Genomic DNA, 24,162 nt, shown 5'->3' with positions numbered 1-24,162 from the left:
CATAATCCCCAATAGTTTTTCATGAAGCAAACCTTTTTTAAAAAAATGTTGTCCAGAGTTATCATTATTTTTTTCCCGTCCCCTAAATGTCCGTTTCTAAAATAATTATTTACTCTGACAATTTTGGATTCCACAGAAATGCCCTTCCTCCCTTTTGTGCTTGTTTTCTGTCTTTTCCCATTCTGACGAAGAGTCATCGACCTGAACTGTTAAGGTTCTATTTCTCTCCACAGACGCTGCTCAACATAGAACATCACAATGCAGAAAACAGGCCATTTGGCCCTTCTAATCTGTGCAAAACTATTCATTATTCTGCCTGGTCCCACTGACCTAGACCCAGTCCATAGCCCTCCATACCCCATGTATTGCACGGTCCAAGTTTCTCTTAAATGTCAAAATTGAGCCTCCATTTGCCATTTCAACTGGTAGCTCATTTGACTCTCCCTGAACTCTTTCCCCCTCACCCTCAATCCACGTCCTCTGGTTTGTCACAAAAACGAAAGACTTCAGACGCTGTGGTGAAGCAAAAACACATAAAGCTGGAGAGCTACCTTCCTCCTGTCTCCTCGGTGTGATAGCATCACTGTACCTCCTGCCTATCACCCCCTCAGCCTCCCGAATGATCCGACCGGCTCCCATTGCCAACAAGCCGAATCAGCGTTTGAGCTGACTTTTCAGCGAATCCGGCATCTGCAGTTTCAGTTTTGCTCTGAAGATTAAAGGAAGTATTTCATCATCTGAGGTTTCTGGAGATCAGTCACCCTTGTCAACGCTGTACAGGCTGGTGATGAGACAAGAGTTGGGGGGTGGGGTTGTGTGGGGTCTGGTCAGTGAATGATTTCCAAACCATTATTGTAGCATTAAGTTTACGGAACCCCCAAGCAGATGGTTGGTTTCAAAATGCCAACCCTGTGTTGATGCTGCGGGAGCCCTGGAGGTGAATCTACAGACACTCGGTGTGACTCCAGGGGTGGGGGGGGGGGACACCTCTCTTTTGCTTCTCTTTCTCTGACTGTAAGAGGGGCTTCAGGCAATTTCTGCCGATGGGGAATCTGTCTGCCTTACAGCAGGCAAGAGCAATTTCATGTAATGTGACACTGTTTTATGCAATGACAATAAATTGAAACTTGAATCTTGATCTTAATACGTCGGACAGGAAAGAAGGGCTGAATGACCTCCTCCTTTCCCTAACTTCAGAGCAGACCATCTCTCAGTTGCTCAGCAGATACTTTGATTTTCCCAGCAATATTTTCTCACGGTGATAGAAGTCCTTGGCACCGAGGAAGATTAATTCGTTGCTTCATCTCTGAGCGGCCCATGGTATTTGGTTAAAATGTCAGCAAAAGTTCAAAAGTGATGCACTGCAGCCCAGCTCTGATAATAAATTTCCTTTGTTATAAATAGTATTGCAGGTCAGTGAAAGGGGTCGTACTACAGTCAGGCAAAGGGACTATCACACACAAATTCAAAAATCCCCTGCAAGAATTGTAAAAGGCTGCATGCAAGATTAACAAAATCATAACTAATAATTCGAAACATCCCTCGCTCTGCTTTTTAAAAAGATAATCTCTGAATTCCCAGATCTGAAGAGGTCCCTGGCTTGAGGCTTCCATGGGTTGGAATCAAGTGGCTCTCCAGTAATCGCCTCAGTCTTCCCCCCCCCCAACACCTCTAAAGCACATCTCTGGCTGCATGAAGCTTCTTCTGAACACACGCCCTGTGTCTTTCATGGGACGGTGGTTTGTAAAAACGTAAGTGCCGGGCCGTGCCTTGAGCCCGGTGCTCAACCGGCATGTCTGAGTGCTGTGTCCGTTCCTCACTGGTTGGCTTCAGCCTCTGTGCGGTTGGCCACTTCCGAACCCGGTTCCCACTCAGGCTCGTGGAAGTGGATGCTGTATTTCTTTGCCCACTTGGCAAACACGCGCTTCTCCGTGATGAACCGGTGGTGGCTCCCCTTGCGGCCAAGCTCATGTGAGATGTACATTGTGCACTCGTCAATCCCCGTGGGTTCGTAGTAATGGTATGGCACCTGTCGGTGAGCAGGATCCCTGCAGGAGATGAAAACAGACCGATTCCATCGTCAACAGCATTGCAGTCACTACACTTTCCACATGCTTAAAACAAAGTGCTTTAAGCTGACTTGGTGCCATTGGAAAACCTGTTGCCTCCTTGTCAGTATTGTTGAAATGAAAGTTCAACTTGCTTGTTTTTGGGTAATGTCGCATCAATGTCTTTATTCACAGCTCTGCCTAAACAGTGGTGGCCCAGGACTCTCCATTAGATATGACTGAGTACTTCACCGGCCGAGATCCATCATATGGATGGAGAATTTTCACAGAGTAAACACCTGTTTCTCCAGACAAGATTTCAATGTGCCAGAGGCCAAAATGGTGAGGGAAGGCATAAACCGGATGATTGAGGCCCCATTTGGGGCATTGTATTTGGTTTTGGTCACTGTGCTGTAGGAAAGATGTCATCAAGCTGAGAAGGGTACAGAGAAGATTTATGAGGACTTGGGGGGGGGCGGGGCTGAGCTATAGGGAGTGGTTGAGCAGGCTGGGGTACAAGAAATGAGGGACGATGTCACAGAGGGGTACAAAACCCAAGACCTTTGTCCAGAGCATGCGAATTGGTAACCAGGGGACATGGGTTTAAGGTAAGGGGGTGGGTGGGGGTGATTAGATTTAGCAGGAACCTGATTGTTAACTTTTTTTTACATAGGATGGTGGGTGTATGGAATGGGCTTCCAGAGCTGGTGGTCGAGGCAGGTACTACTGTAATGTTTGAGAAACAAAATTGGACAGGTCCATCGATAGGATGGGTTTAGAGCAGGGGTGGCCAAACTGCGGCAAGCGAGCCACACGCAGCTTTTTGGCATATAACGTGCGGCTCGTGGAAATATGTTGGCTGAGACAGGAATCGTACTCACAGTGGTAGTTTTAGTTGGCATGGCTTGCAATTGAAAATATTTAGTGTGTATATATACCATCCAAGCTCCCTTCACCCCAAACGATGCAGGTAGTTACCATAGTCAAAAGTAGCATGCGTGTAATCGCCAACCCACGAAATTTTACCTTAAAAGTTGGTTTACAAAATTTGACTATTACACGAGTATATACGGTTTGTGTACTTTTTGATTATTGGAACTAATACAAATTGGCAGTTTAGAAACGACATCCATGAATAAATATTGTTACATACATGTATTTCTTAGTGTCTAAAATTTTTGGGACAAAATGTGCATGCAAGAGTAAAAAGGTGTATGTAATATATTTTCGTGACTTGCGGCTTCGAAACATCTAAAGTTTATCTCCAACCAAGTTTGGCCACCCTTGGTTCAGAGGAACATGTTAAAAATTAATCAAATCTAAGGCTTCAAAGGGACATCTTTCTAAGGAGACACTGGATAGGGTGTGACTTTTTCCCTGCAGAGTGAAGGAAGCAGAGGGGTAACCTTATGGAGGTTTAGAAAATTATGAGGGGTAGGGATAGGGTAGAGAATCACAGTCTTGTTTCCCAGGCTGGGAAACTCTGAAATTAGAAGGGATTGGATTAAGGTGAGAGGGAAAGATTTAAAGGGGATTTGAGGGTCAATTTTTTTCACAGGGAGGATGGTAGGCATATGGAACGAGCTGCTAGAGGAAGTCGTAAAGGCGGGAACAATTACAACATTCAGATAGGTACATGGATAGAAAATGTTTAAAGGGAGATCGGCCAAATGCAGGCAAATGGGACAAGTTTAGTTATGCACCTTGAGGAATATGAACCAAACTCTGGCAGGTGGGCTTAGTGGGGGTTGGGATATTTTGGTCAGGCCGAAGGGCCTGTTTTGACATGGTATAACTCTATCAGCCATAATCAAATGGAAAGATGTGTGAAGTGTAGCAGACTGGGTGGGCCGGATTGGGATTTGCCTCTTCTTTAAGGAATTATGCAGCAAGAAAACAGGACCTGCGGTCCAACTCGTCCATGCTGACCACGTCATCTACAAGAGCTAGTCTTCCTGCATTTGGCCTACATCCCTTTAAACCTTCTCTATCCATCTACCTGTTCAAATGCTTGTTAAATGTAAATTTGCCCACCTCCACCACTTTCTCTGGCAGTCTCTGCGTGACAAAGGTACCCCTCGGGCCCCTTTTAAATCTTTCCCTGGGAAAATGGCTGACGTTATTCGTGGAGCCAATAACCCTCATAATCTTTTCACAACCTTCTACTCTCCAAGGGAAAAGTCCTAGTCTATCTCATCTTTTCTTGTAACCCAAGACCTCCAATTCTTACGAAATCCGTGCTATTAGAAAATGCTTTAAAGATATACAGTAAAACCCCAGGTATCTCGTATCAGTGGGGATCGGTAGATGCAGGATAAGTGAATTATTTCGTTGCTTGTGATTGCGTGGATTGGTGAACTAACCACTAGAGGGCGTCGATTTTAAACTTGCATATGTTTGACTTATTTATTTCCTGCCATTTTTTTGCCGGTTGCTTGAGGCCTTCGGTTATTTGTATTCTGGATGAAAGGAATTTTACTTTCATTTCCACTTCAATTCCTTCCACAACAATGTAAACCCAACACTGACACAACACAGTCCTATTCCCTGAGAATGCACGGGGGTGACAAGACTAGCAGCGAATGAAAGGCTAGTAGCCCAGCGCGAACAATTGCGTGTTGACCAGTGAATTCGATAAAAGATTTAAGTGTGGCCTGAAAAATGATCCCATGAGGGCTGATGAGAGGGTGAATGTTGCAAGGATGTTATTAGAGCACGAAAGTTGTCACAATTGACAAGCATCTCCATTTGTTCTCATTTCCTTTGATAATGAGGATAAAAAGCTGCCAAATAGAACAAATGTAAATCAGAATCTTTCAGCCTTCAGTCTGTCAATTGTGCTTTCTAAATATATTCATTACACCCCTTAAATATTTCAGTTTACATCAGATCCCATTTAATATTGGGGAAAGCCTGTTTCTTATCTGTGGTTCAATCCCATGGGCGAAAATTGGGTGGCTGATAGCAAAATGCTGTTAACAGCGCCAGCGATCGAGACAGGTGTTCGAATCCCGCGCTGTCTGTAAGGAGTTTGTACATTCTTCCCGTGTCCGCGTGGGTTTTCCCCAGGGGCTCCGGTTTCCTCCCAATCTTCAAAATGTACTGGAGGTCATAGGCCAATTGGGTGCAAATTGGGCAGCACGGGATTGTGGGCCAAAGTGACCTGTTACTGCGGTGTATGTCTAAATTAAGAACAGCTCTGAAATGCTTCATCGGCTGTGAAGTTCTTTCTTTGTTTTCTTTCTGGTAATCAAGCATTAATATAAAATCACTTTCCTGAAATACCATATGCACCAACTGGCGAGTTATGAGCTATGATTCATTCTCTGATAACTTAGCCACTACGGATGAAAGACACCACACACCTACCGACTAAGGTGCACTCTAGAAGCTCTGGCACGTCCAGGACAGGGAAGTGCTCTGGGTTAATAGCTGACCAACTGCTGTCACCTCCGCTCACTCCCTCAAGTGGTGGGGGAGTGGAAACGAACTGCCAGCTGAAATGGTGAATATGGGCTCAATTTTAACATTTAAATAGAATTTGGAGAGGTACATGGATGGAATGTGTATGAGGGTTATGGACTGGGTGCAGGTCAGTGGGACTAGGCAGAAAAATAGTCTAGAAGGGCTGAAGGGCCTATTTCTGCGCTGTAATGTTCTATGAAGCCAACATCAGGACTTCATGCCCTTCTCTTGAGCTGCAATGCCACGGCAATGGCTCCGGACCTACCTGCACAGGTCGGGTGGGACCATGCCATAGACATCGATTGTGTCACAAAGTTCAAGTGCGATTATCATGGTGAACCAGCCAGTACTCAACCATGAATTGGACATTTTCCTGTAAAAGAAACATCCTTGTATCAATACAGTGGCAAGAGCGTGTATGTGCAAAATAGATATTAATGGAATGGGGTGTGCACGAGGAAAGTGGAGCCGAGGTAAAGGATCAGCCATCATTTCAGACAGCACAATGGTGTACAGTGCAGTGTCTGCCTCACAGCTGTCACAACCCGGGAAGGATCGAGACCTATCTGTGTGACCTCGTGCATTTCCCTTGGATGCTCCGGTATCCTCCCACATCCCACTCACACCTGGGCTGGCAGTTGTAAATCCCCCCACCCCCACTTGCGTGTAAGAGGTGGAATGCCGGGAGAGTGGCCAGAAGATATAAAACGGGATGAACGTAAATGGTTGCTCGAGAGTTGGCACATTCTCATTGGGCCGAGAATCTAGTTTCCATGCTACCCTGTCCTACTTATAATATTGACCCTTCCCTCAGCCCTGCTTCACATATGGCTCTAAAAACGCAGTCCCATGTACCATACCATGCCCTGGGTTCGTACGTCCTACCTGAGAGGCTTCTTGCAATAAAATAAATGCAGTTCAATCTGTCGGACTTCCTTGCTCCCTGACTTGTCCCAGAGAGGGCAACTCTCTGCTTTAACACCAACTGTCACACAATTGCTTTAGAACCATAGAACATTACAGCACAGAAAAACAGGCCATTCGACCCCTCTGGTCTCTGCCGACCAATAAAACTAAACCTCCTCTCATTCCATATCCGTCCAGACCTCTCCTATCCATGTATTTATCCAATTTATTTTTAAACCTCAAGACTGAATCTGCATTCACGTTCCTACCACTCTCTGAGTGAAAATCTTTCCCCTAATGATCCCCTTATTCCTCTCCCCTTTCAGCCTAAAGCTATGACCTCTCGTATTTATCTCCTCCAATCTAAGTGGAAACATCCTACTTACATCTACTCTATCTATACCCCTCATAAACCTCCATCAAGTCTCCTCTCATTCTTCTTCATTTCAAGGAGTATAATCTGTAACTCAACTCCTGAAGAACTGGCATCATCTTAGTAAATCTTCTCTGCAATCTTTCAATGTTATTAATATATTTCCTGCTGCTGGGCGACCAGAAATGAACACAATATTCCAAGTGTGGCCTCACCAATGACTTGAATAACTTCAACATAACAGCCCCACTGAAAATATGGAGCCTATATTTACAAAAGGTGGGTTTAAATATTTAATTGAATTGTTGATATTTTATTTCTTCTAAGGTCTCTATATGAATATTATTATGAAATATTATCATAATAAAACTCCTGTTGAAGAGTTCTGGTTCCGTCCTTCCTTTCTGTAGGGGTTAGTATGGGATGTGGGGAGGGGAGGATCTAGGCAGATATATATTTCTGTTTTTTTCTCTTTTTACAGACGACATGTATTGGGATTTGAATTATATACTTGTTAAATGAACAAATTTATTGTGGCTTTAAATCTATAAATAACATGTTAAATTAAAAATAACTCCCCAACTTCTATACTCAGTCCTTTGTAGGAACATCCAAAATCCAGAAAGCTCCAAAAACCAGAAAGTGGGGAGAAAGACGGCAGCGCGAGTCGGGCGGGCGAGGGGGAGAGAGACGGCAGCGCGAGTCGGGTGGGCGCGAGACTGGCAGTGCGAGTCGGGCAGGCGAGAGACCAGCAGCACGAGTCAGACTGGCAAGGGGGGGGGGTGACCAGCAGCGCAGGTTGGGCGGGTGAGGAAGGGTGGAGACGGAAGGGTGGATGTGGCAGCACAATTTGGGTGGGATTGAATCTGGCTTTCCGAAATCCTGAAAAATCCAAAATTCAGAACATACTGTCCCCCAAGGGTTCCAGATAAAGGATTGTGCAAATGTACTTTGATTTATAAAGGCTAAGATGCCAAATTCTTTCTTTACAGCCCTGTCCACCTGTGATGGCACCTTCAGGAAAAATGTATATGTGTTCCCAGATCTCTTTGCTCCTCCGGACTCCTCAATGGCCTACCATTCTCCTCCCCCACTGGTTTAAACCTTCCTGAGTAGACTCGTGCCATTGTGCCAAAGAGTGTGAGAGTTTCCGGATGGATGGAGAAATGGCTGGAAAGAATAAGAGTGTAGCAGAACAGGATCAGGACCTATCAAATTGGACTATGCGTCAGGTGCTGTAGAAATCTCTCCCTCCCACAGTTAGCATGTTAAGATGCTTAACTGCAGTGCTGAGGAAGTGTCAACCCGAATCTCACCGTACTGCCGAATCAGAAAAATTTCTTCTCTCAGAGGGTGGTGGATCCGTGGAATTCTTTGCCACAGGAAGTTGTTGAGGCTGGTTCCTTGTCAATATTTAAGAGGAGGTTGGATTTGGCCCTTGTAGCTAAGGGGATCAAGGGGTATGGGGAAGAAGGCAGGAACTGGGTACTGATCAGCCATGATCATGGCAGTGTAGGCTTGAACGGCCAAATGGCATACTCCTGCACCTATTTTTCTATGTTTTAATACTACTCCAAGAGCACCAAGATCCGTCTGCACTATTGTAACGTAGCAGTTAACGCAATGCCTTTACAGCCAGTGCCAGCGATCGGGATCGGGACTGAGGTTCGAATCCCGCGCTGTCTACAAGAAGTTTGTACATTCTCCCTGTGTCTGCGCGGGTTATCCCCGAGGGCTCCGGTTTCCTCCCACCGTTCAAAACATACTAGGGGTGTAGGTTAATGGGTTGTAAATTGGGCAGGATGGACTCGTACAGTCAAATTGGCCTGTGTGTCTAATTTAAATCGCATACTTTGCACGAACCCCAACTGTGAATATTTATTTATACTTTGATATTTACTATCTTTCGTTCCTCTCGTGCGGTAATTTAATTTATTGTTTGTTAGCATACATACCTCTGCAGCTGTTGCAAGCTAGAATGTCAATGCATCTGTACAATGTCTATGACAATAAACTGCTATGATGGAAGAAGGACAGAGTCCCCCTGCCTTCACTTTCCAGCTAATCAGCCTCTAAATCTAATGGGTTTAGCTTGTAAAATAAACAGTTAATTCAATAAATATGGATTTAATTAATAAAACCACCAGGCCAAAAAACAGCTTCTTCCCACGGGCAGTCAGAATGCCGAATGATTGATGTAATGCTTATATAATTCCTCCGAGGCTCTACTATTTATTTAATATTTATTGATATATCTGTACTGCATATAAATCACTTGTAAGTATATGTGCTAAGTCTATCGATGTGTTTGTATATTTTTACTCTGAGGACCAAAGGACGCTGTTTCATCCAGTTGTACTCTACATTTGTATGATAATAAACATGCAGTTGAACTTGGATCATTGTCGATAGTTTCTGGCTGCTTCAATGAGATTCCACAGCTGCATGCACTGTCATCCATTGTGAATGGGGGCTTGTTGATCCTTCTCTTGTCGTGCTTCTCTCCCGTGCAGGAGGTTCAACACCTGACCTTTCTCCCCACCCCACCTCCGCCCCCAACCACCATCCCACAGTCTTTTCAGTGATTCTCCTGAACTTCTTCCAGCCTGGTGTGCTACTTTAGGTAGCCTGGTGAGAGTAGTGGTTAGTGCCATTCTATTACAGCGCCAACAACCCTGGTGTGAATCCACTGATGTCTATGAGGAGTGTGTGCGTTCGCCCTGCAACCATGCGGGGATGCAAGGTAACAGAACCTGGCCACTGCAGTGCATCAGCAGCAAGAATCCCCTGGAACCCCAGTAACCCGGATATACAGGATATGAACACAGTGACTGATCTACATCCCGCTTCCTTAACATATGTTCCACACCATGACAAAATTACCTTGTTAAACGCCTGTGTTTACAAGGTGTCACAGAATAGAAACATAGAAGATAGGAGCAGGAGTAGGTCATTCGACCCTTCGAGCCTGCTCCGCCATTCAACGAGATCATGGCTGATCTTAAAGTTCAGTACCCCGTCCCCGCCTTCTCTCCGTAACCTTTAATACCCTTATACTGAAGAAATAGATCTAATTCCCTCTTAAATAGATTTAATGAACCTACCTCTACTGCCCTCTGTGGCAATGAATTCCACAGATTCACCACCCTCTGGGTCAAGAAATTCCTCCTCATCTCGGTCCTAAATGGTTTGCCTATTATCCTCAAACCATGGCCCCCGGTTCTGGATTTTCCCATCATTGGAAATATCCCATCTGCATCCATTCTGTCCAGTCCTGCCAGAATTTTATACGTCTCTATGAGATCCCCTCTCAATCTTCTAAACTCCAGCAAGTACAATCCCAATTTGCGCAATCTTCCCTCCTAAGTCATTCCTGCCATTCCAGGTATCAGCCTGGTGAATCGCCTCTGCACTCCCTCCATTGCAAGAACATCCTTCCTTAGATAAGGTGTCCAAAACTGCACACAATATTCCAGGTGGGGTCTCACCAAGGCCCTGTACAGCTGCAGTAAGGTATCCTCGTTCCTAGACTCAAACCCTCTTGATATGATGGCCAACATACCATTTGCCTTTTTAACCGCCTGCTCTACCTGCATGCTCGCCTTCAGAGACTGGTGCACAAGTACCCCTAGGTCTCTCTGCACTTCCCCATCTCTTAATCTATTGCCATTCAAATAGTAATCTGCCCTCCGGTTTGTATGATCAAAGTGGATAACCTCACATTTATCCACATTGTAGTGCATTTGCCATGGATCTGCCCAGTCCCTCAATTGATCCAAATCACACTGGAGCTTCCTGACCCCTCTTCCGTGCACACAACCCCTCCAAGCTTAGTGTCATGACCATTATTTTGCAGACACATTCAGTAACTGAAATAACCGTATTACATGAGAAACTTAGGAAAACACTCTGCTACTTGTAAACAATATGAATTTCAATGACTATAACCAAACAAATATATATGCTGTAAAACATAATTCAGTCTCTGTATTTGGGATTTGGCGACTAACACGACCTGATAGTCAGTGTCACTTAGACTGGGCTGGGCTGATACAGGCTCAGCTACAGGTAGAATGTGTCAGCGATTCCTCCTGTATAGCTTTCCTTCTGATTGAACAAGATAAGATCTGGGCTCCTTGCAACTCTCCTTTGCTGTGACTGTCCGGTTGTGACCTCGAGGGGGTCTGCAACCTGACAACCTGTCCTTCCATTAAAGGCTGAAGTGGTTGGCTTGATCTGTCATTGCACAACTTTTGAGAAGCTGGGATGAGGGGGAACTTCTTTACTCAGAGAGTGGTAGCCGTGTGGAATGAGCTTCCGGGAGAAATAGTGGCGGCAGAGTCAATTGTATTATTTAAGAAAAGGTTGGACAGGTATATGGATGAGAAGAAGATGGAGGGTTATGGGCATTGTGCAGGGAGGTGGGACTAGAAGGGCCTAATGGCCTGTTTCCGTGCTGTAATTGTTATGTTTTATATGTTATTTTACTTCCTGTGGTTTATGCAGGTTCAAGTAGCTTGCTGGAGACGGGGAGAGGAGTGTGTGTTTGCATTGACATTAGTCTGTGTGCAGGACACCCTAGCTTTGCGTCTCGTGACATGTTTCTGGGATTTAGGCGGCTGAGGAAAACATCAGTTCTATCTCTGTGAGATTTCTCCAGGAGTTGCTTGGTGCTGCGGACAGCTTGGGGGCACTCTGGGCTGCTGTTGACATGAGTGAAGTCCCACTGTATGGCAAAGTCCTTGAATCGCTGGCTTGTAAACCGTCTGGCATTGCCTGATATGAGGACGTGCGGGGCTCCATCAACTGAAAAGTGTCTCTTGAGTTTGTGATGACGTTGCTGAGGTAACATCACGAAGCAGGTCAATCTCCTACCAGTCTGAATATGAGTCCATTAGCACCAAATACTGCTGACAGCACCATTCAAAGATATCTGTTGCCACGGTCGATCAAGGCAGGTCTGGAACTGGCTGAAGGAGGAGTGGTTCCTTTTGTGGTGTGGTTTTGTGCTGTTACAGACAGAGCATGACTATATCTCCTTGTTGATGTCATCTGTCATTGTCAACCAATCAACTATGCATCGTGCTCTCTGTTTAGTAGCTTCTGCACCAGGAGTCCCTCTGTAATACTCCTTTTGTAGTGACCCAGGAATGACAGCTTCCATGATGACCCCATCTTCACTAATTAGTTGGTCTCTGAAGGTAAAATAAGGATGAACAGCATGTGGAAGACCACGCTGTTTGCTGGGCCACTTATATCTGATGTTAGCGCTGTGTGTCTGCAGGGTTGGGTCACCTGCTGAGTGTCTCCTTAACTCCTCCAAATGAGAAGAGGATATGTAGTTAACGTCAAAGTTGGCTTCGTCATCAACTTGGTGAACTGTGGAGCACATGGCAGCTCAAGACAAAGTATCAGTCAGGTACATTTGTTTTCCACTTTTATACACAAGGGTGTATGACTTTTGAAGTCGTAACTTCATCCTTTGTAGTCTTACCAGTGCTGCTTTTATGGGTTTCTTCAGTACAGTGACCAGGGGCTGGTGGTCTGTTCCTATGGTCACTGGCTTGCCGTAAATATAATAATGGAATTTTGAACATGCAAAAACAACAGCAAGCAGCTCTTTTCAGATCTGAGCATATCTGGTTTCTATGTCAGTTAGTGTTCGTGAAGAATGGGGTTGTGATTGCCCTTCTGCAAACTGGCTGCACCTCGTGCATACTGTGAAGCATCACTGGTAAATGTCACAGGCTCAATGACGTCGTAACAAGACAGAACCTGTGGGCAGGACATGTGCTCCTTTAGTGCTTCTAAAGCATTTTGCTGCTGTCCATGGCAAGTCCATTCATTGCCCTTGTGTAATAGTTGGCAAGTCCATTCATTGCCGTTGTGTAGTAGTTGGCAAGTCCATTCATTGCCTTTGTGTAGTAGTTGGCAAGTCCATTCATTGCCCTTGTATAGTAGATGGCAAGTGCATTCATTGCCCTTGTATAGTAGTTGGCAAGTCCATTCATTGCCCTAGTGTAGTAGTTGGAAAGTCCATTCATTGCCCTAGTGCAATAGTTGGCAAGTCCATTCATTGCCCTTGTGTAGTAGGTGGCAAGTCCATTCATTGCCCTTGTGTAGTAGTTGGCAAGTCCATTCATTGCCCTTGTGTAGTACTTGGGAAGTCCATTCATTGCCCTTGTGTAGTAGTTGGCAAGTCCATTCATTCCCCTTGTGTAGTAGTTGGGAAGTCCATTCATTATCCTTGTGTAATACTTGGCAAGTCCATTCATTGCCCTTCAAGTAGTTCGCAAGTCCATTCATTGCCCTCGTGTAGTAGATGGCACTTCCATTCATTGCCCTCGTGTAGTACTTGGCAATTCCATTCATTGCTCTTGTGTAGTAGTTGGCAAGTCCATTCATTGGCCTTGTGTAGTAGTTGGCAAGACCATTCATTGCCATTGTGTAGTGGTTGGCAAGTCGATTCATTGCCATTGTGTAGTAGTTGGCAAGTCCATTCATTGCCCTTGTGTAGTAGTTGGCAAGTTCATTCATTGCCCTTGTGTAGTAGTTAGCAAGTCCATTCATTGCCCTTGTGTAGTAGTTAGCAAGTCCATTCATTGCCCTTGTGTAGTACTTGGGAAGTCCATTCATTGCCCTTGAGTAGTAGTTGGCAAGTCCATTCATTCCCCTTGTGTAGTAGTGGGAAAGTCCATTCATTATCCTTGTGTAATACTTGGCAAGTCCATTCATTGCCCTTCAAGTAGTTCGCAAGTCCATTCATTGCCCTCGTGTAGTAGTTGGCAATTCCATTCATTGCCCTTGTGTAGTACTTGGCAATTCCATTCATTGCTCTTGTGTAGTAGTTGGCAAGTCCATTCATTGGCCTTGTGTAGTAGTTGGCAAGACCATTCATTGCCATTGTGTAGTGGTTGGCAAGTCGATTCATTGCCCTTGTGTAGTAGTTGGCAAGTCCATTCATTGCCCTTGTGTAGTAGTTGGCAAGTTCATTCATTGCCCTTGTGTAGTAGTTAGCAAGTCCATTCATTGTCCTTGTGTGGTAGTTGGCATGTCCATTCATTGCCCTTGTGTAGTACTTGGGAAGTCCATTCATTGCCCTTGAGTAGTAGTTGGCAAGTCCATTCATTCCCCTTGTGTAGTAGTTGGAAAGTCCATTCATTATCCTTGTGTAATACTTGGCAAGTCCATTCATTGCCCTTCAAGTAGTTCGCAAGTCCATTCATTGCCCTCGTGTAGTAGTTGGCACTTCCATTCATTGCCCTTGTGTAGTACTTGGCAATTCCATTCATTGCTCTTGTGTAGTAGTTGGCAAGTCCATTCATTGGCCTTGTGTAGTAGTTGGCAAGACCATTCATTGCCATTGTGTAGTGGTTGGCAAGTCGATTCATTGCCCTTGTGTAGTAGTTGGCAAGTCCATTCATTGCCCTTGTGTAGTAGTTGGCAAGTTCATTCATTGCCCTTGTGTAGTAGTTAGCAAGTCCATTCATTGTCCTTGTGTGGTAGTTGGCATGTCCATTCATTGTCCTTGTGTAGTAGTTGGCATGTCCATTCATTGCCCTTGTGTAGTAGTTGGCAAGTCCATTCATTGTCCTTGTGTAGTTGTTGGCAAGTCCATTCATTGCCCTTGTGTTGTTGTTGGAAGGTCCATTCATTGTGCTTGTGTAGAAGTGGGAAAGTCCATTCATTGCCCTTGTTTAGTAGATGGCAAGTCCATTCATCGCCCTTGTGCAGTTGTTGGAAAGTTCATTCATTGCCCTTGTGTAGTAGTTGGCAAGTCCATTCATTGCCCTTGTGTGGTAGTTGGCATGTCCATTCATTGCCCTTGTGTAGTAGTTGGCAACTCCATTCATTTCCCTTGTGTAGTAGTCGGCAACTCCATTCATTGCCATTGTATAGTCGTTGGCAAGTCCATTCATTGCCATTGTATAGTGGTCCATTCATTGCTCTTGTGCAGTAGTTGGCATGTCCATTCATTGTCCTTATCTAGTAGTTGGCAAGTCATTAATTGCCCTTGTGTAATAGTTGGCAATTCCATTCATTGCCCTTGTATAAGTTGGCAAGTCCATTCATTGCCCTTGTGTAATAGTTGGCAAGTCCATTCATTGCCCTTGTGTAGTAGTTAGCAAGTCCATTCATTGCCCTTGTGTAGTAGTTGGCAAGTCTATTCATTGCCCTTGTGTAGTAGTTGGCAAGTCCATTCATTGCCCTTGTGTAGTAGTTGGCAAGTCCATTCATTGCGCTTGTGTAGTAGTTGGCATTTCCATTCATTGCCATTGTGTAGTAGTTGGGATGTCCATTCATTCCCCTTGTGTAGTAGTTGGCAAGTCCATTCATTGCCCTTGTGTAGTAGCTGGCAATTCAATTCATTGCCCTTGTCTAGTAGTTGTAAATTCCATTCATTGCCCTTGTGTAGTAGTTGACAAATCCATTCATTGCCCTGGTGAAGGAGTTGGCAAATCCATTCATTTCCCTTTTGTAATAGTTGGCAAGTCCATTCATTGCCCTTGTGTAGTAGTTGTCAAGTCCATTCATTGTCCTTGTGTAGAAGTTCTCAAGTCCATTCATTGCCCTTGTGTAATCGATGGCAAGTCCATTCATTGCCCTTGTGTAATCGTTGGCAAGTCCATTCATTGCCCTTGTGTAATAGTTGGCAAGTTCATTCATTGCCCTGTGTAATAGTTGGCAAGTCCATTCATTGCCTTGTGTAGTCGTTCGCAAGTCCATTCATTGCCCTTGTGTAGTAGTTGTCAAATCCATTCATTGCCCTTGTGTAGTAGTTGGGAAGTCCATTCATTATCCTTGTGTAATACTTGGCAAGTCCATTCATTGCCCTTCAAGTAGTTCGCAAGTCCATTCATTGCCCTCGTGTTTTAGATGGCACTTCCATTCATTGCCCTTGTGTAGTACTTGGCAATTCCATTCATTGCTCTTGTGTAGTAGTTGGCAAGTCCATTCATTGCCCTTCAAGTAGTTCGCAAGTCCATTCATTGCACTAGTGCAATAGTTGGCAAGTCCATTCATTGCCCTTGTGTAGTAGGTGGCAAGTCCATTCATTGCCCTTGTGTAGTAGTTGGCAAGTCCATTCATTGCCCTTGTGTAGTAGTTGGCAAGTCCATTCATTGCCCTTGTGTAGTACTTGGGAAGTCCATTCATTGCCCTTGTGTAGTAGTTGGCAAGTCCATTCATTCCCCTTGTGTAGTAGTTGGGAAGTCCATTCATTATCCTTGTGTAATACTTGGCAAGTCCATTCATTGCCCTTCAAGTAGTTCGCAAGTCCATTCATTGCCCTCGTGTAGTAGATGGCACTTCCATGCATTGCCCTTGTGTAGTAGTTGGCAAGTCCATTTATTGCTCTTGTGTAGTAGTTGGCAAGTCCATTCATTGGCCTTGTGTAGTAGTTGGCAAGACCATTCATTGCCATTGTGTAGTGGTTGGCAAGTCGATTCATTGCCCTTGTGTAGTAGTTGGAAAGTCCATTCATTGCCCTTGTGTAGTAGTTAGCAAGTCCATTCATTGTCCTTGTGTGGTAGTTGGCATGTCCATTCATTGCCCTTGTGTAGTACTTGGGAAGTCCATTCATTGCCCTTGAGTAGTAGTTGGCAAGTCCATTCATTCCCCTTGTGTAGTAGTTGGAAAGTCCATTCATTATCCTTGTGTAATACTTGGCAAGTCCATTCATTGCCCTTCAAGTAGTTCGCAAGTCCATTCATTGCCCTCGTGTAGTAGTTGGCACTTCCATTCATTGCCCTTGTGTAGTACTTGGCAATTCCATTCATTGCTCTTGTGTAGTAGTTGGCAAGTCCATTCATTGGCCTTGTGTAGTAGTTGGCAAGACCATTCATTGCCATTGTGTAGTGGTTGGCAAGTCGATTCATTGCCCTTGTGTAGTAGTTGGCAAGTCCATTCATTGCCCTTGTGTAGTAGTTGGCAAGTTCATTCATTGCCCTTGTGTAGTAGTTAGCAAGTCCATTCATTGTCCTTGTGTGGTAGTTGGCATGTCCATTCATTGTCCTTGTGTAGTAGTTGGCATGTCCATTCATTGCCCTTGTGTAGTAGTTGGCAAGTCCATTCATTGTCCTTGTGTAGTTGTTGGCAAGTCCATTCATTGCCCTTGTGTTGTTGTTGGAAGGTCCATTCATTGTGCTTGTGTAGAAGTGGGAAAGTCCATTCATTGCCCTTGTTTAGTAGATGGCAAGTCCATTCATCGCCCTTGTGCAGTTGTTGGAAAGTTCATTCATTGCCCTTGTGTAGTAGTTGGCAAGTCCATTCATTGCCCTTGTGTGGTAGTTGGCATGTCCATTCATTGCCCTTGTGTAGTAGTTGGCAACTCCATTCATTTCCCTTGTGTAGTAGACGGCAACTCCATTCATTGCCATTGTATAGTCGTTGGCAAGTCCATTCATTGCCATTGTATAGTGGTCCATTCATTGCTCTTGTGCAGTAGTTGGCATGTCCATTCATTGTCCTTATCTAGTAGTTGGCAAGTCATTAATTGCCCTTGTGTAATAGTTGGCAATTCCATTCATTGCCCTTGTATAAGTTGGCAAGTCCATTCATTGCCCTTGTGTAATAGTTGGCAAGTCCATTCATTGCCCTTGTGTAGTAGTTAGCAAGTCCATTCATTGCCCTTGTGTAGTAGTTGGCAAGTCTATTCATTGCCCTTGTGTAGTAGTTGGCAAGTCCATTCATTGCCCTTGTGTAGTAGTTGGCAAGTCCATTCATTGCGCTTGTGTAGTAGTTGGCATTTCCATTCATTGCCATTGTGTAGTAGTTGGGATGTCCATTCATTCCCCTTGTGTAGTAGTTGGCAAGTCCATTCATTGCCCTTGTGTAGTAGCTGGCAATTCAATTCATTGCCCTTGTCTAGTAGTTGTAAATTCCATTCATTGCCCTTGTGTAGTAGTTGACAAATCCATTCATTGCCCTGGTGAAGGAGTTGGCAAATCCATTCATTTCCCTTTTGTAATAGTTGGCAAGTCCATTCATTGCCCTTGTGTAGTAGTTGTCAAGTCCATTCATTGTCCTTGTGTAGAAGTTCTCAAGTCCATTCATTGCCCTTGTGTAATCGATGGCAAGTCCATTCATTGCCCTTGTGTAATCGTTGGCAAGTCCATTCATTGCCCTTGTGTAATAGTTGGCAAGTTCATTCATTGCCCTGTGTAATAGTTGGCAAGTCCATTCATTGCCTTGTGTAGTCGTTCGCAAGTCCATTCATTGCCCTTGTGTAGTAGTTGTCAAATCCATTCATTGCCCTTGTGTAGTAGTTGGGAAGTCCATTCATTATCCTTGTGTAATACTTGGCAAGTCCATTCATTGCCCTTCAAGTAGTTCGCAAGTCCATTCATTGCCCTCGTGTTTTAGATGGCACTTCCATTCATTGCCCTTGTGTAGTACTTGGCAATTCCATTCATTGCTCTTGTGTAGTAGTTGGCAAGTCCATTCATTGCCCTTCAAGTAGTTCGCAAGTCCATTCATTGCACTAGTGCAATAGTTGGCAAGTCCATTCATTGCCCTTGTGTAGTAGGTGGCAAGTCCATTCATTGCCCTTGTGTAGTAGTTGGCAAGTCCATTCATTGCCCTTGTGTAGTAGTTGGCAAGTCCATTCATTGCCCTTGTGTAGTACTTGGGAAGTCCATTCATTGCCCTTGTGTAGTAGTTGGCAAGTCCATTCATTCCCCTTGTGTAGTAGTTGGGAAGTCCATTCATTATCCTTGTGTAATACTTGGCAAGTCCATTCATTGCCCTTCAAGTAGTTCGCAAGTCCATTCATTGCCCTCGTGTAGTAGATGGCACTTCCATGCATTGCCCTTGTGTAGTAGTTGGCAAGTCCATTTATTGCTCTTGTGTAGTAGTTGGCAAGTCCATTCATTGGCCTTGTGTAGTAGTTGGCAAGACCATTCATTGCCATTGTGTAGTGGTTGGCAAGTCGATTCATTGCCCTTGTGTAGTAGTTGGAAAGTCCATTCATTGCCCTTGTGTAGTAGTTGGCAAGTTCATTCATTGCCCTTGTGTAGTAGTTCGCAAGTCCATTCATTGCCCTTGTGTAGTACTTGGGAAGTCCATTCATTGCCCTTGAGTAGTAGTTGGCAAGTCCATTCATTCCCCTTGTGTAGTAGTTGGAAAGTCCATTCATTATCCTTGTGTAATACTTGGCAAGTCCATTCATTGCCCTTCAAGTAGTTCGCAAGTCCATTCATTGCCCTCGTGTAGTAGTTGGCACTTCCATTCATTGCCCTTGTGTAGTACTTGGCAATTCCATTCATTGCTCTTGTGTAGTAGTTGGCAAGTCCATTCATTGGCCTTGTGTAGTAGTTGGCAAGACCATTCATTGCCATTGTGTAGTGGTTGGCAAGTCGATTCATTGTCCTTGTGTAGTAGTTGGCAAGTCCATTCATTGCCCTTGTGTAGTAGTTGGCAAGTTCATTCATTGCCCTTGTGTAGTAGTTAGCAAGTCCATTCATTGTCCTTGTGTGGTAGTTGGCATGTCCATTCATTGTCCTTGTGTAGTAGTTGGCATGTCCATTCATTGCCCTTGTGTAGTAGTTGGCAAGTCCATTCATTGTCCTTGTGTAGTTGTTGGCAAGTCCATTCATTGCCCTTGTGTTGTAGTTGGAAGGTCCATTCATTGTGCTTGTGTAGAAGTGGGAAAGTCCATTCATTGCCCTTGTTTAGTAGATGGCAAGTCCATTCATCGCCCTTGTGCAGTTGTTGGAAAGTTCATTCATTGCCCTTGTGTAGTAGTTGGCAAGTCCATTCATTGCCCTTGTGTGGTAGTTGGCATGTCCATTCATTGCCCTTGTGTAGTAGTTGGCAACTCCATTCATTTCCCTTGTGTAGTAGTCGGCAACTCCATTCATTGCCATTGTATAGTCGTTGGCAAGTCCATTCATTGCCATTGTATAGTGGTCCATTCATTGCTCTTGTGCAGTAGTTGGCATGTCCATTCATTGTCCTTATCTAGTAGTTGGCAAGTCATTAATTGCCCTTGTGTAATAGTTGGCAATTCCATTCATTGCCCTTGTATAAGTTGGCAAGTCCATTCATTGCCCTTGTGTAATAGTTGGCAAGTCCATTCATTGCCCTTGTGTAGTAGTTAGCAAGTCCATTCATTGCCCTTGTGTAGTAGTTGGCAAGTCTATTCATTGCCCTTGTGTAGTAGTTGGCAAGTCCATTCATTGCCCTTGTGTAGTAGTTGGCAAGTCCATTCATTGCGCTTGTGTAGTAGTTGGCATTTCCATTCATTGCCATTGTGTAGTAGTTGGGATGTCCATTCATTCCCCTTGTGTAGTAGTTGGCAAGTCTATTCATTGCCCTTGTGTAGTAGCTGGCAATTCAATTCATTGCCCTTGTCTAGTAGTTGTAAATTCCATTCATTGCCCTTGTGTAGTAGTTGACAAATCCATTCATTGCCCTGGTGAAGGAGTTGGCAAATCCATTCATTTCCCTTTTGTAATAGTTGGCAAGTCCATTCATTGCCCTTGTGTAGTAGTTGTCAAGTCCATTCATTGTCCTTGTGTAGAAGTTCTCAAGTCCATTCATTGCCCTTGTGTAATCGTTGGCAAGTCCATTCATTGCCCTTGTGTAATCGTTGGCAAGTCCATTCATTGCCCTTGTGTAATAGTTGGCAAGTTCATTCATTGCCCTGTGTAATAGTTGGCAAGTCCATTCATTGCCTTGTGTAGTCGTTCGCAAGTCCATTCATTGCCCTAGTGTAGTAGTTGTCAAATCCATTCATTGCCCTTGTGTAGTAGTTGGGAAGTCCATTCATTATCCTTGTGTAATACTTGGCAAGTCCATTCATTGCCCTTCAAGTAGTTCGCAAGTCCATTCATTGCCCTCGTGTAGTAGATGGCACTTCCATTCATTGCCCTTGTGTAGTACTTGGCAATTCCATTCATTGCTCTTGTGTAGTAGTTGGCAAGTCCATTCATTGCCCTTCAAGTAGTTCGCAAGTCCATTCATTGCCCTTGTATAGTAGTTGGCAAGTACATTCATTGCCCTTGTTTAGTAGTTGGCAAGTCCATTCATTGCCCTTGTGTAGTAGTTGCCAAGTCCATTCATTGTCCTTGAGTAGGAGATGGCAAGTGCATTCATTGCCCTTGTATAATCGTTGGCAAGTCCATTAATTGCGCTTGTGTAGTAGTTGGCATATCCATTCATTGCCCTTGTGTAGTAGCTGGCAAGACCATTCATTGCCCTTGTGTAGTAGCTGGCAAGACCATTCATAGCCCTTGTCTAGTAGTTGTAAATTCCATTCATTGCCCTTGTGCAGTAGTTGACAATTCCATTCATTGCCCAGGTGAAGTAGTTGGCAATCCATTCATTTCCCTATTTTAAAATTTGGCAAATCCATTCATTGCCCTTGTGTAGTAGTTGGCAAGTCCATTCATTGCCCTTGTGTAGTAGTTGTCAAATCCATTCATTGTACTTGTGTAGTAATTGGCAATTCCATTCATTGCCCTTGTGAAATAGTTGGCAAGTACATTCATTGCCCTTGTGTACTCGTTGGCAAGTCCATTCATTGCACTTGTGTAATAGTTCGCAAGTCCATTCATTGCCCTTGTGTAATAGTTGGCAAGTCCATTCATTGCCCTTGTGTATAGTTGGCAACTCCATTCATTGCCCTTGTGTAGTAGTTGGCAAGTCTATTCATTGCCCTTGTGTAGTAGTTGGCAAGTCCATTCATTGCCCTTGTGTAGTAGTTGGCAAGTCCATTCATTGCGCTTGTGTAGTAGTTGGCATTTCCATTCATTGCCATTGTGTAGTAGTTGGGATGTCCATTCATTCCCCTTGTGTAGTAGTTGGCAAGTCCATTCATTGCCCTTGTGTAGTAGCTGGCAATTCAATTCATTGCCCTTGTCTAGTAGTTGTAAATTCCATTCATTGCCCTTGTGTAGTAGTTGACAAATCCATTCATTGCCCTGGTGAAGGAGTTGGCAAATCCATTCATTTCCCTTTTGTAATAGTTGGCAAGTCCATTCATTGCCCTTGTGCAGTAGTTGACAATTCCATTCATTGCCCAGGTGAAGTCGTTGGCAATCCATTCATTTCCCTATTTTAAAATTTGGCAAATCCATTCATTGCCATTGTGTAGTAGTTGGCAAGTCCATTCATTGCCCTTGTGTAGTAGTTGTCAAATCCATTCATTGTACTTGTGTAGTAATTGGCAATTCCATTCATTGCCCTTGTGTAGTAGTTGGCAAGTTCATTCATTGCCCTTGTGTAGTAGTTAGCAAGTCCATTCATTGCCCTTGTGTAGTACTTGGGAAGTCCATTCATTGCCCTTGAGTAGTAGTTGGCAAGTCCATTCATTCCCCTTGTGTAGTAGTTGGAAAGTCCATTCATTATCCTTGTGTAATACTTGGCAAGTCCATTCATTGCCCTTCAAGTAGTTCGCAAGTCCATTCATTGCCCTCGTGTAGTAGTTGGCACTTCCATTCATTGCCCTTGTGTAGTACTTGGCAATTCCATTCATTGCTCTTGTGTAGTAGTTGGCAAGTCCATTCATTGGCCTTGTGTAGTAGTTGGCAAGACCATTCATTGCCATTGTGTAGTGGTTGGCAAGTCGATTCATTGCCCTTGTGTAGTAGTTGGCAAGTCCATTCATTGTCCTTGTGTGGTAGTTGGCATGTCCATTCATTGTCCTTGTGTAGTAGTTGGCATGTCCATTCATTGCCCTTGTGTAGTACTTGGGAAGTCCATTCATTGCCCTTGAGTAGTAGTTGGCAAGTCCATTCATTCCCCTTGTGTAGTAGTTGGAAAGTCCATTCATTATCCTTGTGTAATACTTGGCAAGTCCATTCATTGCCCTTCAAGTAGTTCGCAAGTCCATTCATTGCCCTCGTGTAGTAGTTGGCACTTCCATTCATTGCCCTTGTGTAGTACTTGGCAATTCCATTCATTGCTCTTGTGTAGTAGTTGGCAAGTCCATTCATTGGCCTTGTGTAGTAGTTGGCAAGACCATTCATTGCCATTGTGTAGTGGTTGGCAAGTCGATTCATTGCCCTTGTGTAGTAGTTGGCAAGTCCATTCATTGCCCTTGTGTAGTAGTTGGCAAGTGCATTCATTGCCCTTGTGTAGTAGTTAGCAAGTCCATTCATTGTCCTTGTGTGGTAGTTGGCATGTCCATTCATTGTCCTTGTGTAGTAGTTGGCATGTCCATTCATTGCCCTTGTGTAGTAGTTGGCAAGTCCATTCATTGTCCTTGTGTAGTTGTTGGCAAGTCCATTCATTGCCCTTGTGTTGTAGTTGGAAGGTCCATTCATTGTGCTTGTGTAGAAGTGGGAAAGTCCATTCATTGCCCTTGTTTAGTAGATGGCAAGTCCATTCATCGCCCTTGTGCAGTTGTTGGAAAGTTCATTCATTGCCCTTGTGTAGTAGTTGGCAAGTCCATTCATTGCCCTTGTGTGGTAGTTGGCATGTCCATTCATTGCCCTTGTGTAGTAGTTGGCAACTCCATTCATTTCCCTTGTGTAGTAGTCGGCAACTCCATTCATTGCCATTGTATATACGTTGGCAAGTCCATTCATTGCCATTGTATAGTGGTCCATTCATTGCTCTTGTGCAGTAGTTGGCATGTCCATTCATTGTCCTTATCTAGTAGTTGGCAAGTCATTAATTGCCCTTGTGTAATAGTTGGCAATTCCATTCATTGCCCTTGTATAAGTTGGCAAGTCCATTCATTGCCCTTGTGTAGTAGTTGGCAAGTCCATTCATTGCCCTTGTGTAGTAGTTGGCAAGTCCATTCATTGCGCTTGTGTAGTAGTTGGCATTTCCATTCATTGCCATTGTGTAGTAGTTGGGATGTCCATTCATTCCCCTTGTGTAGTAGTTGGCAAGTCCATTCATTGCCCTTGTGTAGTAGCTGGCAATTCAATTCATTGCCCTTGTCTAGTAGTTGTAAATTCCATTCATTGCCCTTGTGTAGTAGTTGACAAATCCATTCATTGCCCTGGTGAAGGAGTTGGAAAATCCATTCATTTCCCTTTTGTAATAGTTGGCAAGACCATTCATTGCCCTTGTGTAGTAGTTGTCAAGTCCATTCATTGTCCTTGTGTAGAAGTTCTCAAGTCCATTCATTGCCCTTGTGTAATCGTTGGCAAGTCCATTCATTGCCCTTGTGTAATCGTTGGCAAGTCCATTCATTGCCCTTGTGTAATAGTTGGCAAGTTCATTCATTACCCTGTGTAATAGTTGGCAAGTCCATTCATTGCCTTGTGTAGTCGTTCGCAAGTCCATTCATTGCCCTTGTGTAGTAGTTGTCAAATCCATTCATTGCCCTTGTGTAGTAGTTGGGAAGTCCATTCATTATCCTTGTGTAATACTTGGCAAGTCCATTCATTGCCCTTCAAGTAGTTCGCAAGTCCA

General features: G+C 44.2%; 1 protein-coding gene across 1 annotated transcript in view; it reads right to left on the bottom strand.

Moving 5' to 3' along the window:
• Positions 1-1,816: 1,816 nt before the first annotated feature.
• st6galnac5a (ST6 (alpha-N-acetyl-neuraminyl-2,3-beta-galactosyl-1,3)-N-acetylgalactosaminide alpha-2,6-sialyltransferase 5a) overlaps positions 1,817-24,162 on the bottom strand; it is a 118,710-nt gene continuing 96,364 nt past the window's right edge. Inside the window, exons 4-5 of the mRNA XM_069942387.1 lie at positions 5,779-5,886; positions 1,817-2,048 (exon numbers count right to left, since the gene is read on the bottom strand). Of these exons, the coding sequence (XP_069798488.1) occupies positions 1,817-2,048; positions 5,779-5,886 (340 nt within the window). The remainder of the gene's footprint in view (positions 2,049-5,778; positions 5,887-24,162) is intronic.

The sequence above is a fragment of the Narcine bancroftii genome, chromosome 5 (assembly GCF_036971445.1).
Source record: "Narcine bancroftii isolate sNarBan1 chromosome 5, sNarBan1.hap1, whole genome shotgun sequence".
NCBI classification, from domain to species: Eukaryota; Metazoa; Chordata; class Chondrichthyes; order Torpediniformes; family Narcinidae; genus Narcine; species Narcine bancroftii.
This window is presented reverse-complemented; position numbering and strand designations above follow the sequence as displayed.